This window comes from Dermacentor albipictus, chromosome 2 (assembly GCF_038994185.2).
Source record: "Dermacentor albipictus isolate Rhodes 1998 colony chromosome 2, USDA_Dalb.pri_finalv2, whole genome shotgun sequence".
NCBI lineage: Eukaryota > Metazoa > Arthropoda > Arachnida > Ixodida > Ixodidae > Dermacentor > Dermacentor albipictus.
In genome coordinates, this window is record NC_091822.1 from 43,774,280 (window position 1) to 43,790,775 (window position 16,496).

A 16,496-nucleotide genomic window follows, 5' to 3' on the forward strand; every position below is an offset into this window, starting at 1 on the left:
GCACTTAGATTCTTCAATTAATGATCAGAAAGACCTACTCTAACGACTCAGTACGTTTGTACAAAATCGTAAAAATCATTTCAGTCGGAATGAATGGAAAGAAGTTATCCTCACTTATCGTCATCGTCTGAGGTGTAGATAGCTTTTCTTAGGCAGTATTCTTGGGTGATCCCTTTCGGAGATAATTACGCTTTTGTGAAATTTCACGTGACCCTGTACCAAAAGCATCCCCAACAAGTGTTATTGGCACTGTGCCAAGCTCGTTATCGGTGCCAAGAGAACCATCGGCCGTATGCTTGAAGTGGTTCGATACCAGGACGAGCTGAGTCTCACGAAAGCGAAACTATATCCATAAGTGATTGCACAAGATTACATCACCTTCAAGGTTATTTGAGGTGGAGTACTTGAGGTGGAGGTGGAGCACAACCATTTGATTCGGGGATGGTACCAGGCTAGTATGAGGTCCGCAGAGCGCTTCCGACTGACCTTGCATTTGAAAAGGGCCTCCCGCTGGTCCTGACATCTGCGAATCATAGACGTCAAGCCGCTGAGTCATGGCAGAGTTTCCCTCCTCCTTGGCCATCAAAATTGCTCATCTCTCGAAGCGGCTGTCATATCGAATGCACTACGTCGTCATAACATCATGAATAAGCAGAGTTGAAGCGCGAAAGACAACAGGGTACTGCAGCACCGTAAACATAACATAAGTACAGCAAAAATGTCCATTTCAACCAAAAACAATTTTGACTTCGGTCTACTTGTCTGTGGATTTCTTCGAGACGTAAAGGCACAGTTTTCCAACCTAATGCTAAAAACCACAGAATTTACTGTATTTGTTTTTAAATGGCTAATTTTGTCGTCTTTCTAATGCAACGTAAATGTAACCCATATCAGCCCGCTGCAGTGTGCTCACGTGCGAGCCTGCATCTACTCAGAGCGGGTTTTTCTTTTTTTTTTCCCTCTGATATGCTCCCACAGAGTTCTCGTATGAGGCAGGGTCAGCGTAATCTTTTGTTGTATAATCAAGGTTTTTAATACATCATTTCTGTGGAGGATTTTGCTGGGACCAAACCAATTCGTCGTAAAATGCTGGTTGTCACATGACCGGGGGATGTATAATCGAGGATCTACTGTATATATGGTAAATGCTTGCTATATCAAGCTGCCTTATTTTGCTTAATGAATTCACAACCCTGGCTTCTGTTTCACACCAAATCAACACAGAAGCAACAATTCTCGTCATGCTTCGCAGTGCAGCCTGTTTGGCTGTGGTGAAAGGCCCATGTCTTCATCCTAGTGGACATGCTTTTCACTATTGCGTGCACATCCCGCGTACTTTTTCGCCACTTACAGCTAGTTGGCAACAGATCGTCTGTCCGTTATGGTGTAGCCGTGGGTTTGATGCCATTGTGAGACCTGTGGTACAATCGGTATTTGTCCTCGACAGCTTCCACCCCGTTTCTCACATGAGCACGCATTACAATGAGTCAAAATAAAACTACTGCTCACCGTGACCGCTGCGGACAAAAACGTGGCCACTATCAACATGATAATGTATGGCAACCATGCAGTTCTGAAGGCACACGACCAACACGCATCAAGTAAGAACAGAACTACTTCTCAACGCAACCATTACAAATGAAACCAGGGTCGCTGTCGCTGCAATCAGGCATGGCGACTGCACAGTTCAGAAGACATGCGGCAAACGGCTGTACTTAGTCAAAACCTTTGTTTGCCACAACCACTGTGGACGAAAGCAGGGTAATTATCAACACAGCCAACGGACGCACTGAGTCAAAATAAAACCACTGTTTCCCTCAACTGCTGCAGATCAAACCAGTCATTATCAACGCAGCTAACACGTGCACTGAGTCAAAGCAAACTTGTTTGCCGCAACCACTGTACACAAAACCACAGTCATTACCAATGTGACCAACACATGCATGAGACATAACGAAACTACTGTTTGCCGCAACAGCTGCAGACAAAACCACAATCTTTGTCGATGCAATTATGAAAATGCAATGCAATAGACATTCATGCGATGGAAATAGACACGAAGCATTCGGCGTTCTCATAGTTTCCGCTGACAGCTGTGGCGAAGCAGACAATGCCGCTTTATTTCAGTTGACTGCTAGCACAGTCTTTGCTCTTTTGGGTCACAAATTTGCATTGCTTGGTGCTCGCCGCGCTCTGAGGGTTGCACGAATTAACCGGTGTGTAGCCAAATGCATCAGAATTAACGAGAGTTTGATGCCATTAAATAATGCACATGCCTGCCTGGATGAAAGGGCAAGTCCGAATTATCCAATTTTCCGAATTATAACGAGGGCCGAATTAACCAGGTTTTGATGTACCACCAGTAGCGCATATTTCTCAAGTGGGCGTTTCTTTGGCGGCACAGAGGAAATCATGGCTCAGTGACTACTGTTGCTGATGTGATCTCGTGCCTTTGTGTCTGCTTCCCAGAACCACCTGAAGGCCTTCCTGTCGAGCCAGCTGTACGTGAAGTACATCTCCGAGTGCATTGTCACCATTCAGACGGCACAGAGTGACACGGACTCCTTGCGGCGAAAGAAACGCTCAGGTGAACATTGTGAACCTTCTGCTGATACTCTAAAGCCGGCTTGTGGTGGATGCACCCCCTCATTCGCATCTTGCTTAATTTTCAGAGACCATAAATGTAGGCTTTTACTGTTTTCAGATATACAGCAGAAGCGTTCATAGCATAAATTCAGCTCTAACTTTAAGCCTCTCATGCACGCACCAAGAAGGTTCGGTGGAGACAGCCGTATATCGCAAATCTTGCGATAGCGGGAGTGTGCTGAGTTTTGACTCTCACCACCCTATAGAACACAAACATGCCGTGGTATGTACGCTCCTGTCTCGTTGCAATGCGCTCTCGTCAACACAAACTTTGAGGGAGCAAGAATTAACGAATGTTGCCGCTCTTTTGCATAAACGGAGTTACCCTGAGCACTTTGTCATTGATACGCAGCGCCGCATGCAAAAACCCCGCGAGAGCAAGGCCGAAAGGCCAGCTTCCTTTGTGTGCATTCCATATGTCCGCAGTGTATCAGAAGCAGTGCGCAGGGCTTTACGGCCTTTGGGTGTTCGAACTGTGTTCAAACCCTCGTACACATTGGGAAACGTGTTCCCGAAGCCAAAGTACCGCACACCTCCAGACGAACAAAGTGGGGTCGTCTACAAGGTCAACTGCTCGGACTGTGGTGCCAGCTACATAGGCGAGACAGGGCGGCGACGGCGCACTCAAATCAAGGAACATTTAAGAGATGCTACGAAAGCCACCCATGCTACACGTGCCAAGACGGAGTTGGTTGATCATTGTTTATCAAAGGGACACATGTTTGATTTCAACAATGTAACCACACTAGCACGGGAACACCGATGGGGCCCAAGAAAGTTCGTAGAATCATTGTTCATCCGTCATAATCAATTTTCATGCAACTCTAACCGTGGCCCCCTGCCGGATGTTTGCGGCAGTTTCATAGATAAATAGGATGTATTTCTCATTTGTTGCCATTGTGTACTGACGATGCCACCCGCATAGGTGGCGAAATGTCTATGTTTTTTGTTATGTTTCGTTAAGTAAAGCCAGTGAAAACAACACTTTGAAGCATGAGTTCCCCTGGCTTTTGGAACATTTTCTTCCGTTTTCAAGTTGAGCGTAACCAGCACAACAACAAACCTCCGCTCAAATAACCTTTCTTTGCTGGTCTTCATGCACCGTCTGGCACTGTTTTCTACAAACGCAGTGCAATGGGCGAGCCAGAGCCGTCTCCAAGATTCTGTCATGAGACAAAGCCCCTTTGGATGAGCTTGGCTCATTTTCCGTATTTTCTGCTAGTAAACCCTTCAAGTACTGAGCTTGTTTTCTGTATGGAAATAGTTAATGGTGTCAGAAAAGCTTTATGATAGGCTTGTGAGAACATCATTTTTTCGGTTTAAACTGAAGTCAAAGCAAATAGTAATAACTCCTAAATAAATTTAAAGCAAATACAGTCGATGACCGATAATTCGGACTCCACGGGGAACGTAAATAAATCCAGACTATCAAATGTCCGAAAAAAACGAATCTAACCAAAAAAGTTCACTTTATTTGCGTTTTAAGACCCCTGTGCATGGAACAAGTGGTCGATGCATTGCTGCACGCACTTCCACTTACGTGCAACAAAGTGCGCCTGTATTGCTGCCAGTTTTGAGTTTCACTGTACGTCGATGCAAGGACTGCAAAGGCTTCGGGCAGATTCGCATGTGGAAGGCTTCGGAGCACACGGCACATCCTCATCCAAATCAGACGTTTGACGGTGGGAGCACTTGCTCAGTTATTTCATCGTCATTCAGTTCAGCACACGATGAAACCACGCTGTCGACGTCTGCAAAGTCTTCAAAGCTAACGACAGCAGGAATCGGCACACCGCAGCCCAGCAGGTCTGTCCACATTTGGGCTCGTTGTGGTAGGTGGCAGTTCAGCCTCTTCAGTTGCGGAGTCGAGCTCATTCAGACTGTGACTCAAGACTCATTTAGAGTCAGACTGCGAGGGCACCGTTGCTGCCATTTGATGCAGCCTGTATATAACTTCATGAGAAAGACTTGTTGGAGCCAGCAGAGTACTGTCTATAATGCAAACTAAACAAACAAACGCAGCATGGCAGAATGTTGTGCGCAAGGCAAACTCGGCAAACAGAATGGCAATAGCAGGCCATGTGCGTGGGTGCCGGGAAAGGATGTGATGATTGTGATGTTGATGCGACCTCACAATTCAGGCAAAGCCTCCAAGATAGGCAGTTGCAGTTAAATCTTGGAGGCATAGAGCAGCAATCAAGGCAAGGCCTCAGAGATTACCATCTAGTGTGTAATCTCTGAAGCCATACTTGATCTCTCGTAGAGGTTGCCAGAGGAGATAATGGCAGCAGAGTTGACGTACGGTACAACCACGGACGGAGTCCAGATGAGAGTTGGCGGCTGTCCGATATATCGGTTCTTTTATACATTAAGTCTATGGGGCCATTGGCAGTGCCGAAAAGCTGTCCGAATTACCGAGCATGTCCGGATTATCCATGCCCAATTTATCGGTCGGCAACTGTGGTTCGAATAGTGGTATTCACATAAAACCTTGACACAATGCCACATGCTGACAAATCTAAGAAAGAAAAAGGCTTCTTTACTTTCAAAGAATGAAACAGTTTCATCCCTGGAATCAGTGTAGTTTAAAAGTACTGTTATTCAGACATTTTCATGCAAACGTGCAAACTCAATACTTTTTACAACCCAACAGCATAGAAAATATGTTTGCATACTTCTGCGAATGGCTAATTCAACAAATGGCACTGGTGTGCAACGGGACACCCTGAGGCAATGATGTTTGGATGAAACATGCCGGGGTGCACCGGTGGGATTTGCCAAATTCACTAAATGCGGTCCCTTCGGTCTACTTGAAGTTCGCGACAGTGCAGGCCGCAAGAGCGTTTCACGTTCGCCCATCGCAATGCAGGCGATGGTGCAAAGTGTGACCTTCACTGTGCGATGCAACAGTTTCAGCCATATTGCCGAAATTAAAGGGTGATATTCTTGCGCTATCACTTTCAGAGATACTATCGCTTGTTTGCGATTTCTTGGACTTCGCACTGCACACATTGAAGTATACAGCCGGCGCCATTTGCTGCCGTGTGCAAGTAGCAAGCCTGGCAAAGTGGCAGAAACGCTGTTTTTTTACAGCAATACATCTGGTGCCGAGTCGCATGAAATATGTGGAAGTTACAGCATCTCCAAGTGCGATAGTCCGAGAGTATCGTTCCAGCTCGGTGCTCTCCGTCTACGCCCCTTTCGTTGAGGAAGTGCACAGACAAATTTAAATGCTTGGCACACTTGCCACTTATCAGTCTATCCCGTGCGTATAATCTCAGGCCTGATCCCGGATGAGTGGCAAACTTCGCACGACAATTTGCCGCGCACTGCCACACCTGCCCGGGCAGTTCGGCCTAATCAGCTCTGCTTTGCCAGGTGTTGGCAAACGAGGTTACGGTTTCATGCCAAGTTGATACAGTCTATTTGCAATGGCCATACGGCTCTTGGGAAGCTGCAAAATCACACCGCTAGTTACCATTAAGAATATGAGGGACTAAGTGAATGGCACGAACATAGTTGGCAACCACCATTTTCAACGTCCTTGTGCACAAGGGTCATGTTCGAAAAATCGAGCCAGGAGGCTTCGGCATCCAGAACTGTGGCCACCATCATCGTGATGATGGACAGTGGTCATGCAATTCTGAAGGCACGCAGCCGCCCTGCGTTCCGAGTCAAATTGGAACGGCCGTTTTCCAGGACCTCTGTGCTGATGAAGCGGCAGCCGATGCGTGCACCAAGTCAAAACAAAACTATTCTTTGCCAGAATCATGGCGGACAAAACTGCGGTCGCTATTTACGCGATCATCGACGGCAACTACGCGCTAAAGAAGATGCATGACCAGTGCATTCTTACATGTGCTGGTAAACACTAGAATGAAGGTACAAATAGGCATGAAACATTCCGGCATTCCTGTCGTTCACGCACGATTTCCACTGATGACTATGACAATGGAGACTCCGCCTCTTCGTTTCAGTTCCATGCTAGCACTGTTTTTATTTTGTTTTTTGCGTCTCACATTTGCATTGCTACACACTTGCAGAGTAGTCTGAATTAACCGTTGTGCTGCCAACTACATATGAATTAACACGAGTTTGATTCCAGTAAGTAATGCATACGCCTCCCAGGACACGAGGATGCATCCTAATTATCCCATTTTCTGCATTAACGACGGTTGAATTAATAGGGTTTTACTCTACGCACTATGTCACTGACATTGACAAGTTCCATCATTTAATGTGAAAAGCTGCAGCTAGAAGCAAGCTGATGGTATACAGGAAAACGCTATTGCTGTGGTTCATAGGGAGGGTACGGGACGAAAACACATGATCTTGTAAAATACAACATTTCGTAAAGCTTGCATCAGCACTACAGATGAGGCAAGTTACTCTAACACGAAACTTCATTTGAAAGGGAAGAGAAAGATGATAAACGATCGAAAATCCATTAAATAAAGCTTGTTATATAGGTACGTGGAAGTTAGGTTGAACATTGAAGCACTTTTTGGAGCTGTCAGTGAGGTGAATCACAACAATTGTGATTTTCATCTGGCACGTGCGCCAAATGTTCAATAATGGGAGCGCTTCAAGCACTCGCAGCTGTGTTCATGCAAGTAGATGCACCAGGTATCCAAGGTCACGACAGCATCCATAGGCAGATTTGGGGCTACCGCTGGTGCCTTTGTCAACCTCTTCCTTACTTTCAATGTCGTGAGCCATGTTGAGATCAGAATTGGTGACAATCTCAACACAGTAATGGTAATCCTACTGCATCACACATCAGGTGCTTGGGGATCATTTCCATTGGCAACATGTTGCGGTCCGCGTAGGTGCCACTGAAGAACAGCCACGTCTCGGTGGTGCTCTGTCACTTTTCTTCAGTGTAATAACCAGGAAAAAAGTGTAATAAAGCGAACACTAATACATGTGACTTAAGACTAGTGCATGTGAACCTAAGAAAAAGGAACATATTAATACAGGCTTACTGTACTTATCGTCAATTCGCTCTATCCTGGACAGACACATTGCATACGGATGGGATGCCCATTAGACTGCAGTTCTTTACCCCTTTATCTACCACTGATGAATATAGTTCTAATCAGAATCAGTACCAATATCGTTTATTGCAATTATAGACGACTTTATATATGCTTCATGGGCGCCACCATCTTGGGCTGTTTCCATGTTTCATCAGACGTAAAGTGACGCAACATGGTCATGAAACGCTGAACGCATTTATACTGTAGCGAGATATAAGCTATTCTTTGTCATCTGTACATGATCATCATCATGTGGGGCTCATATGGGGTTCTTCTTCATCGCTTGTGGGGCTGGCTCTCGAGTGTGCTCCTTGCTGTGGGCGTGGTCGGTTCGCTTAACCTTTTGACGCGGAATAAAAGCCGTGATTACTGCTGCGTCACAAGTGGTGGAGTGTGCTCTTCGGTCCCCCGTCCTCTGACTCCCCGCTCAACCTCCTGGAGCTTCGATCGGGTCGCCGATTGTGCCAGCTGTCCGCCAACATGTCGCAGGACGAGCCCACAGGCACTTCTACTTCTACCATCTCGGCCTCGACTACCCCAGCCGCTCCATATTGGGTTGTCAGTGGGCACCAGCGTGATCCCCATCTGTTTGCTGGACTTCGCGGTGAAGACGTCGAGGATTGGCTGGACGACTATGACCGAGTGAGTTCGGCTAACCGTTGGGACGATGCGTCCAAGCTGCGTCACGTCGCCTTTTATCTGACAGGTGTAGCGAAGACTTGGTTTTTCAACCATGAGGTTGATTTCACGAACTGGGGTGCTTTCACACAGCAGCTCCGCCAAATCTTCGGCACACCGGCTGTTCGTTCTGCCCTCGCAAAAAAGACGCTCGACACTCGCAAGCAACAACCCGGTGAATCTTATACGTCGTACATCGAGGATGTGCTTGCTCTTTGTCGACGCGTGCACACGGCCATGACCGAATCAGACAGGGTTCGCCACATCCTCAAAGGCATCGGCGCCATTGCTTTCAATGCTTTAGCCATCCAGAACCCCACTACCGTCGCTGATATCGTCGCTACTTGCCAGCGCCTTGACGAACTGGAATCAGTACGGTTGCAGCCGGACACCACTGCAAACACTAGCGCCAACGACCCTACGTTACGAGCAATGATACGCGCAATAATTCAAGAAGAGCTCCAGTATCTTGGCTTAGCAGCAGGACCTATGCCTTCTCATGCCTCCGATACCAATCTGCGAGATGTCATCAAGGAGGAATTGGCATCCATGGCTGGTGCAGCGTACACGGACCCTCTAACACCTAGGGCCCCATCGACGTACGCACAAGTAGCCGCAGCTACTCCAGTCATCGTCCCACCGATGCCTCCAAAACCAACACCTGCTCACATCGCTTCCATGACTACCAGCGCACCTACCCAAACCAGCTATCCGCAGTGGCGTCCTCCTCGTCCCATCTGCTACTACTGCGGCTATCGCGGCCACATAGCGCGTTTTTGCCGCAAGCGCCAGCAAGACGAGCGTCGCGGCTATGACGTATACGAACGGGATGACTTTTCGCCCGGAGCTACTTTCCACCGTCTAGGGAGCTTCCATGACCAACGCCGTCCTTATGGTCCACCGCGCGGACGCTCTCCATCGCCTACTGTAGCATCCGAGACGGCTTACCATCCTGCGAGACGCCGCTCGCCATCACCCCTTCGCCGCTCGACGTCCCCACTGAGACCTGCTTCTCAATTCGCCGAGCGTCGTCCGGAAAACTAAATTATGCAGCTTTTGGAGGAAAAGCTGCATCGAACGACAGGACAGAAATTCCTCCATCGCGTCCGTACAATGTGATATTGGTTGGAGTAGAAGGTGTACAAGTAGAAGCTTTAATAGACACTGGTGCTAGTGTTTCAGTCATTCACCGTGATTTGTGTTCGCGACTTCGGAAAGTTACGACCCCCTATGAAGGACCTACGCTACTTGCTGCTCAAGGGGCCTCCATTCGACCTATCGCCATGTGCACAGCTCGTATTTCCATCGATGGACTTCTACATCACGTACAATTTGCAGTGCTAAGTTTGTGTGCCCAGCAGCTCATATTGGGATGGGATTTTCTTTCTATGGCCTCCGCCTCCATCTGCTGTGGACAACGCGTTCTCCATATGACCGACACGACCTATTCACTTCATGCAGATGACACACCCCTTCACTTCCGTGCTGCAGAAGATACCGCGTTACCTCCTCGCCATCAAAGCATCGTTACTATCACGTCTGATGTGATTGACTGCGGCGACGTGCTCGTCTTACCATCTGCACGCTGTCTTGCAAGAGGGATAGCCTTTGCATCAGGGCTCGTTAGGTTTGATGATGGCTCTGCACTTCTCTACGCTACAAACCCGACATCCGAAAAGATTCTCATCCCTAAAGGCACTACATTGGCTTGCGCCACTGCATCAGAGTCTATATCTGTTATTTCCTTTAAACCAGCTTCCTCTGAAGGTCCTTGTACCGGACGGGCCGCATCTCCTTCAGCTCTTGCAGCTGCCATCAGTTCCGACCTGACACCTTCGCAGTCACAACAATTGCTTGCTTTGCTCCAAAAACATGAAGCTTCCTTTGACGCGCATTCATCTTCGTTGGGAAAGACTTCGATTACGACGCATCGGATAGAGACAGATGGTACATCCATCGTGCGCCGTAGACCATATCGCGTATCGCTAGCCGAGAGGAAAGTCATTGACGAGAACGTCACCGACATGCTCCAACGCAACATAATACGCCCCTCTGCTAGCCCTTGGTCTTCCCCCGTTGTTTTGGTTCGCAAAAAAGACGGCTCTGTTCGATTTTGTGTCGACTACCGAGCACTTAACAAGATCACACGCAAGGATGTATACCCTATGCCGCGAATAGACGATGCCTTGGATTCCCTGCAGGGTGCTGAGTACTTCTCCAGCATCGATCTGCGTTCAGGCTACTGGCAGATACCTATGCATGAGGATGATAAGGAGAAAACAGCGTTTTCAACACCAGATGGGCTCTACGAGTTTAATGTCATGCCATTCGGCCTTTGCAATGCGCCCGCAACGTTCGAGCGCATGATTGACACCGTTCTTCGTGGCCTAAAGTGGAAGACTTGCCTGTGCTATCTCGACGATATTGTTGTTTTCTCGTCAACCTTCTCTCAGCACCTGCAACGTCTGGATGAAGTTCTCACGTGCCTTGCCAACGCTGGACTTCAGCTAAACACCAAGAAATGCCATTTTGCGAGCAAGACGATCAAAGTTCTAGGTCACATTGTGAGCAAAGATGGCATTCGTCCTGATCCTGACAAGGTTTCCGCAGTTCAGCACTTCCCTCGTCCCGAAAAGACCAAAGATTTGCGTAGTTTCTTAGGCCTCGCTTCCTATTTTCGGCGATTCATACGGGGCTTCGCCTCAATAGCGTCACCTCTGCACAAATTACTCGGTTCTAATGTTCCCTTTGTGTGGTCTCCCGAATGTGAATCTGCGTTCACCCATCTGAAGCAAGCTCTTACATCTGAACCAGTACTACGCCATTTTGATGAAGCTGCTCCTACCCTCCTGCATACGGATGCTAGTGGTCACGGAATTGGTGGCATTCTCCTACAGCGAGACGACACTTTAGGTGAGAGGGTCGTCGCATACGCAAGTCGCGTTCTGACAAACGCCGAAAAGAATTACACCATCATGGAGCAGGAATGTCTAGCTATCATTTGGTCTGTGCAGAAGTTTCGACCTTATCTTCACGGCCGCCACTTTACGGTCGTTACAGACCATCATGCATTATGCTGGCTTTCGACGCTGAAGACCTTGTCTGGACGACTTGGTCGGTGGATTCTTCGTTTGCAAGAATACGACTTTACCATTACCTACAAGTGCGGGAAAAAACACCAAGATGCAGACGCGCTTTCTCGCTGTCCGCTTCCTACGACACCATGCAATGGAGCTCCAACTACCATCCCTGACAAGCTTTCGCTCAATCCCTCCTCAGATGCTTTCTTGTTGGCCACTGTCGACGAGATGCCTCCACACGACAACAAATCCTTCCAATTTCATCAACTTGCCGACTCTTACTGTCGGCGCATCATTGACCACCTTCAAGGAGCTTCGCGCCCGCCTAACGCCCGCCTTCGTCGGCAGCTGACGCAATTTAAGATTGACAACCGCGTCCTATACCGTCACGTCTATCACCCTGACGGTCAACGCTGGGTTCCTGTTCTGCCACGCTCTCTACGTGCTCATGTCCTGCAGGCTTCTCACGACGACATGTCTGCTGGTCACCTTGGTTTCCAGAAAACCTATGACCGCATCAAAGGGCGCTTCTACTGGCCTGGATTGTCCGCCAGTGTAGCGAGGTATGTCGCTTCCTGCGCTCTATGTCAGCGTCGAAAGCTCCCTACATCAGCTCCAAGCGGACAACTGCAACCGGTTCCATGTCCGTCGCAACCATTTGAGGTCGTTGGAGTTGACCTATATGGCCCTCTTCCTGTGACTCTCACCGGTAAACGATGGATTGTGACAGCCGTTGATCACTTGACACGCTACGCCGAAACAACTTGTGTGAGTTCTGCCTCAGCCTCTGAAGTTGCTGCATTCGTACTTCAATCCTTAATACTGCGTCACGGTGCTCCTCGCGTCCTCCTGAGCGACCGTGGAAAAGCATTCCTTTCGCAACTACTAGACGAAGTACTCAGAGCCTCCGGAACCACCCACAAGACTACCTCCAGTTGCCATCCGCAAAGCAACGGCCTCACAGAGCGATTTCATCGCACGCTGTCAGACATGTTAGCCATGTACATTGACCCGGATCACAGAAACTGGGACGCAATTTTACCATTCGTGACCTTTGCATATAATACCGCCGTTCAACGCACGACCGGTTACTCGCCATTCTACCTTGTCTATGGTCGTTCGCCCTCTTCCTGTCTTGACGTCTCTTTCTTCGCGCCAACTGTCCATCAATGTCCTTCCTCCTGCGAAGAATATGTGTCCCGCATTCTGCGTTGTCGCCAGCTCGCCCGCATCAACACCGAAGCACGGCAACAGGACCGCAAGCAGCATTACGACGCCTCTCATCGCGTCGTGTGCTTCCGCCCTGGCGAGGAAGTGCTACTCCGGACACCAGTTCGTACTCCTGGCTTGTGTGACAAGTTTCAGCTTCGGTTCATCGGCCCCTACAAAGTCATGGAGCAGACTTCTCCAGTGAACTATCGCGTGGAACCAGTTATTGTTCCAAATGACCGCCGCTGCCGCGCCGCTGAGATTGTCCACGTTTCCCGTATGAAACCTTTCACGAGACGTTCACCGCCCCTTTGAGTTGCGGCCAGGATGGCCGCTCTCGCGCGAGGGGACATTAGTGTAGCGAGATATAAGCTATTCTTTGTCATCTGTACATGATCATCATCATGTGGGGCTCATATGGGGTTCTTCTTCATCATCGCTTGTGGGGCTGGCTCTCGAGTGTGCTCCTTGCTGTGGGCGTGGTCGGTTCGCCTAACCTTTTGACGCGGAATAAAAGCCGTGATTACTGCTGCGTCACAATACAACTATTTTCATGCTTGCGAATCGACTGTAGTAATGCACACTTCGTCGTTAAAGACAGAAAGCAGCAGCGTTAAAAGCCCAAGATGGCAGCACCTAAAAGCTCCCCTTAAATAGTGTATAGCTGCCATGAGGAGGAACAGCTTGCAGTTACTGCAAGCTATTCCTCCTCGTGACAGCTATATACAAGCAGACAATTACCGCATCAAAATTTCGTATAAATATGTACTACTATTTCTGCTGACTTCGTGGATTTGGCTGTTTAGTGATCATACTTCTTTATAAACCATCATCCTTAGAAATGCAATGTTTGGTACGAAACTTGGCAGAGCTCTTATCATGGATACGTGCAGATCAGTATGAGGGACTAAGCGGTATGAGGGGCGTCCTAATGTGCTCGGCAAAAAGTAGGTGTGGAAAAACAGTGATTTTATGATTGAAGTGATGTAGAAATGAACCTAGTGAATGTAGGCCATGAGGAACTTGAGCTAGTTAAGGCAATGACCTGAGTCTAGCATATACTTGCACAAACAACAAAGTGCACAAGAAAGTAGAAACGTGAACAACCACTCTGCAGTTGCAATTGAAGATTTTTTGGGGGAAAGCAAACACTTAGGTAGGCTGCAGGATTTGTTACGGCAGTAATTGGCGCACCCATCATTCCAGCAGCATACTTGAGTGTTTGTTGTCTTTGGAGTGCTTAACCAAGTGAAATAACCACCGCGCACGGGTGTAAAATAAACACAGGCAGTGACAGCAGCAGCAGCGACCTGTCGTCATTGGCCTCCCAGCCGTCCGCGGCGCCCACAACCAACACGCTGCTGGCCGTGGATGGCAGTGGCAAGTGGCTGCCCGGCACCCCAAGCACCCGCCGCATATTGCGCCACATCGAGGGCAGTGACATGAAGATAGACTCGGGCCAGTTCAACCCGGACGCCCTCTGGAAGCGCAGTCTGGCTGGGTGAGGAGGACGGTCTCTCTCCCCACACTTATCACCGCGACCACTTGCTTGTCAACACTGCCAACCGGTTGGTCTTGGCACGCAATCTCACTGCATGCTTTGCTAAGGCAATGCAAGTTGCTCAGCTTGTTCGGTTAGCAGGGGAATACTGTATCACATCCCTGTCTACTTCCGACTGCTGTCTCCTTTCTGAAGATTTTTTCCCCCGAACCATAGAACTATGTCATTGAATGCCTGACCATATCCTGTCATTACCCAAACAAATTTTTACATGAATAGATGATCTTTGACATAGTAGTTCTGCGGAAACCCGCAAGGTGGAGAGAAGTAATGAATGAAGGGAAAATGAGACATCCACCCGTTCGTAGCAATTGCTACAAAGGAAACCCATACGGGTTCCTCGAAAGAAAAGCCTCATGGTTGAAGAAAAATTCGTCCTGGTCTAGGACTCGAACCCGGGACCACCGCCTTTCCGGGGCATCCGCTCTACCATCTGAGCTAACCAGGCGGCTAGCAGATGGCAGGGCGAAGTCGAATTAGTCGACAACACGAAGCAAAGGCACATGTTTGACGTCGTAGTTCTGCGGAAACCTGCAAGGTGGAGAGAAGTAATGAATGAAGGGAAAATGAGACATCCACCTGTTCGTAGCAATTGCTACAAAGGAAACCCATATGGGTTCCTCGAAAGAAAAGCCTCAGCTTGAGGAACCCGTATGGGTTTCCTTTGTAGCAATTGCTACGAACGGGTGGATGTCTCATTTTCCCTTCATTCATAGATGATCTTTGTGTGTACCTTGATTACATTACTTTGTATTACATTTTCTTTTATTATATTACATTATTTTCTTGTGCATTCATTTTTACTATACTATTTCTTTGCTTGCTTGTATTTGTTTGTGTCTCCCTAAAACAGTTTTTTTTTTTTTTGCCATGCTTACTTGCTTTGGCACGGTTCATTTGTACCATGCACTCACTGCTGTGATGGTCTTGCTAAAGGGCTATGTAAAGATAAACAAATAAATAAGTAAACATGCTATTATTGTGGGTGGGGGCCAGTTTAGCCAAGCACATAGAAGTGCCATATACAAGTGCTACATTGTCACATTAGGCGTTGCACATATTAGCACACAATCTTTTTTTGATTTGAGAATTCAAGTTTCTGTGCATGAATTGGTTAAACACTAATGACAGTACTTTTTGAAGAACTCCCACGTGCACGCCTGAAGTTCTTCACCATGTGTTTGTGTGTTCTGACTCACTAGGGCGATGGTGCAAGTACGGCTTCCTTTCCATTGTTGGAATTTTGCTTTGGTGTCTGCACGCTTCTATGGTATCCTTGTTGCCATCGCAGTGCACTTTATAATGTTGCTTCATAGGCTAATACTTGCGTGGCCAGGTCTAAAACTGAAAGCACAGAGGAACAGAATTAACATGAGCGTTGTGTAGCATTGGTGGCTCCTAGAATAGGCCGAGGTCAAATTGGCATCATTTTTACCTTCTGAACAGTTAATGATATAAAAGTGATTCAGGTATCTCCAGGTCTATGCTGTGTTCAGAAGCCAGCTGGACAGTAACTACACACTACACTTAAACAGTCCCATGTAACAGGCATTTTCCTGTTTGCACTTGAATGTACACTGATACTGCGAGGCTGCAGTTAAACACTTGATTCAGTATCAAGATTTCAAATAAGTTCATTACTACATGTCAGTGGCTCCATGGCTATGGGCTTGTGCAGTTGAGCACATGGTCCTGGGTTTGATTCCCAGTCACATGGGCCGTGCAAAAAGTTATTGGGTAACATGCTTTGGACATACTTCAAATAAACTCAGGGTGTTAAAATTGGTCCATTGAGGCTGCTCTCATAGACCCTGCTTCTCTATGGGCCAGTAAACGCCGTCAGTCAATCAAGCTGCTTGTCTGATCACTCCCTGTCCTTGGATGTTTGCAGGAAGCTCCAGATGGCACACGTTGACCACTTGGGCAAGCTCACAACGGAGTTCGAGCCAGAGCCAGACAGAAAGACAAGTTCGTTCAACTTGGATTTGCTTGTTATGATCTGAGCAGAATAGGGAATAGAAGCTAACTACAGTTCTGGTCAAGCTGCCCAGCAGCACATGAATGTGGGCTTTGTGTGATTGGATGAAATGTCACTGTGGCTGATAATTTGAGTCACGAGGTGCTCTGCAAGCAGTACGAGCACATGCATTTAGCAGTTGTGCTTTGGTTCCATGATTGTGTCATGCCAGGCAGGTTATACGGCTGCTCATAGAGTGGAGCATACATTGTCATCATATTGTGGATGAACCTTTGACAGTCGTGCTCTACAATTGTGGTGGTGCA

General features: G+C 47.9%; 1 protein-coding gene across 2 annotated transcripts in view; it reads left to right on the plus strand.

The window, feature by feature from the left end:
- Positions 1-16,496, plus strand: part of pkaap (A-kinase anchoring protein pkaap) — a 74,208-nt gene that overhangs the window by 40,784 nt on the left and 16,928 nt on the right. For both annotated transcript variants that reach the window (XM_065445341.2, XM_065445340.2), the window contains exons 9-11: positions 2,470-2,587; positions 13,940-14,153; positions 16,105-16,181. In XM_065445341.2, coding sequence (XP_065301413.1) covers positions 2,470-2,587; positions 13,940-14,153; positions 16,105-16,181 — 409 coding nt within the window. The remainder of the gene's footprint in view (positions 1-2,469; positions 2,588-13,939; positions 14,154-16,104; positions 16,182-16,496) is intronic.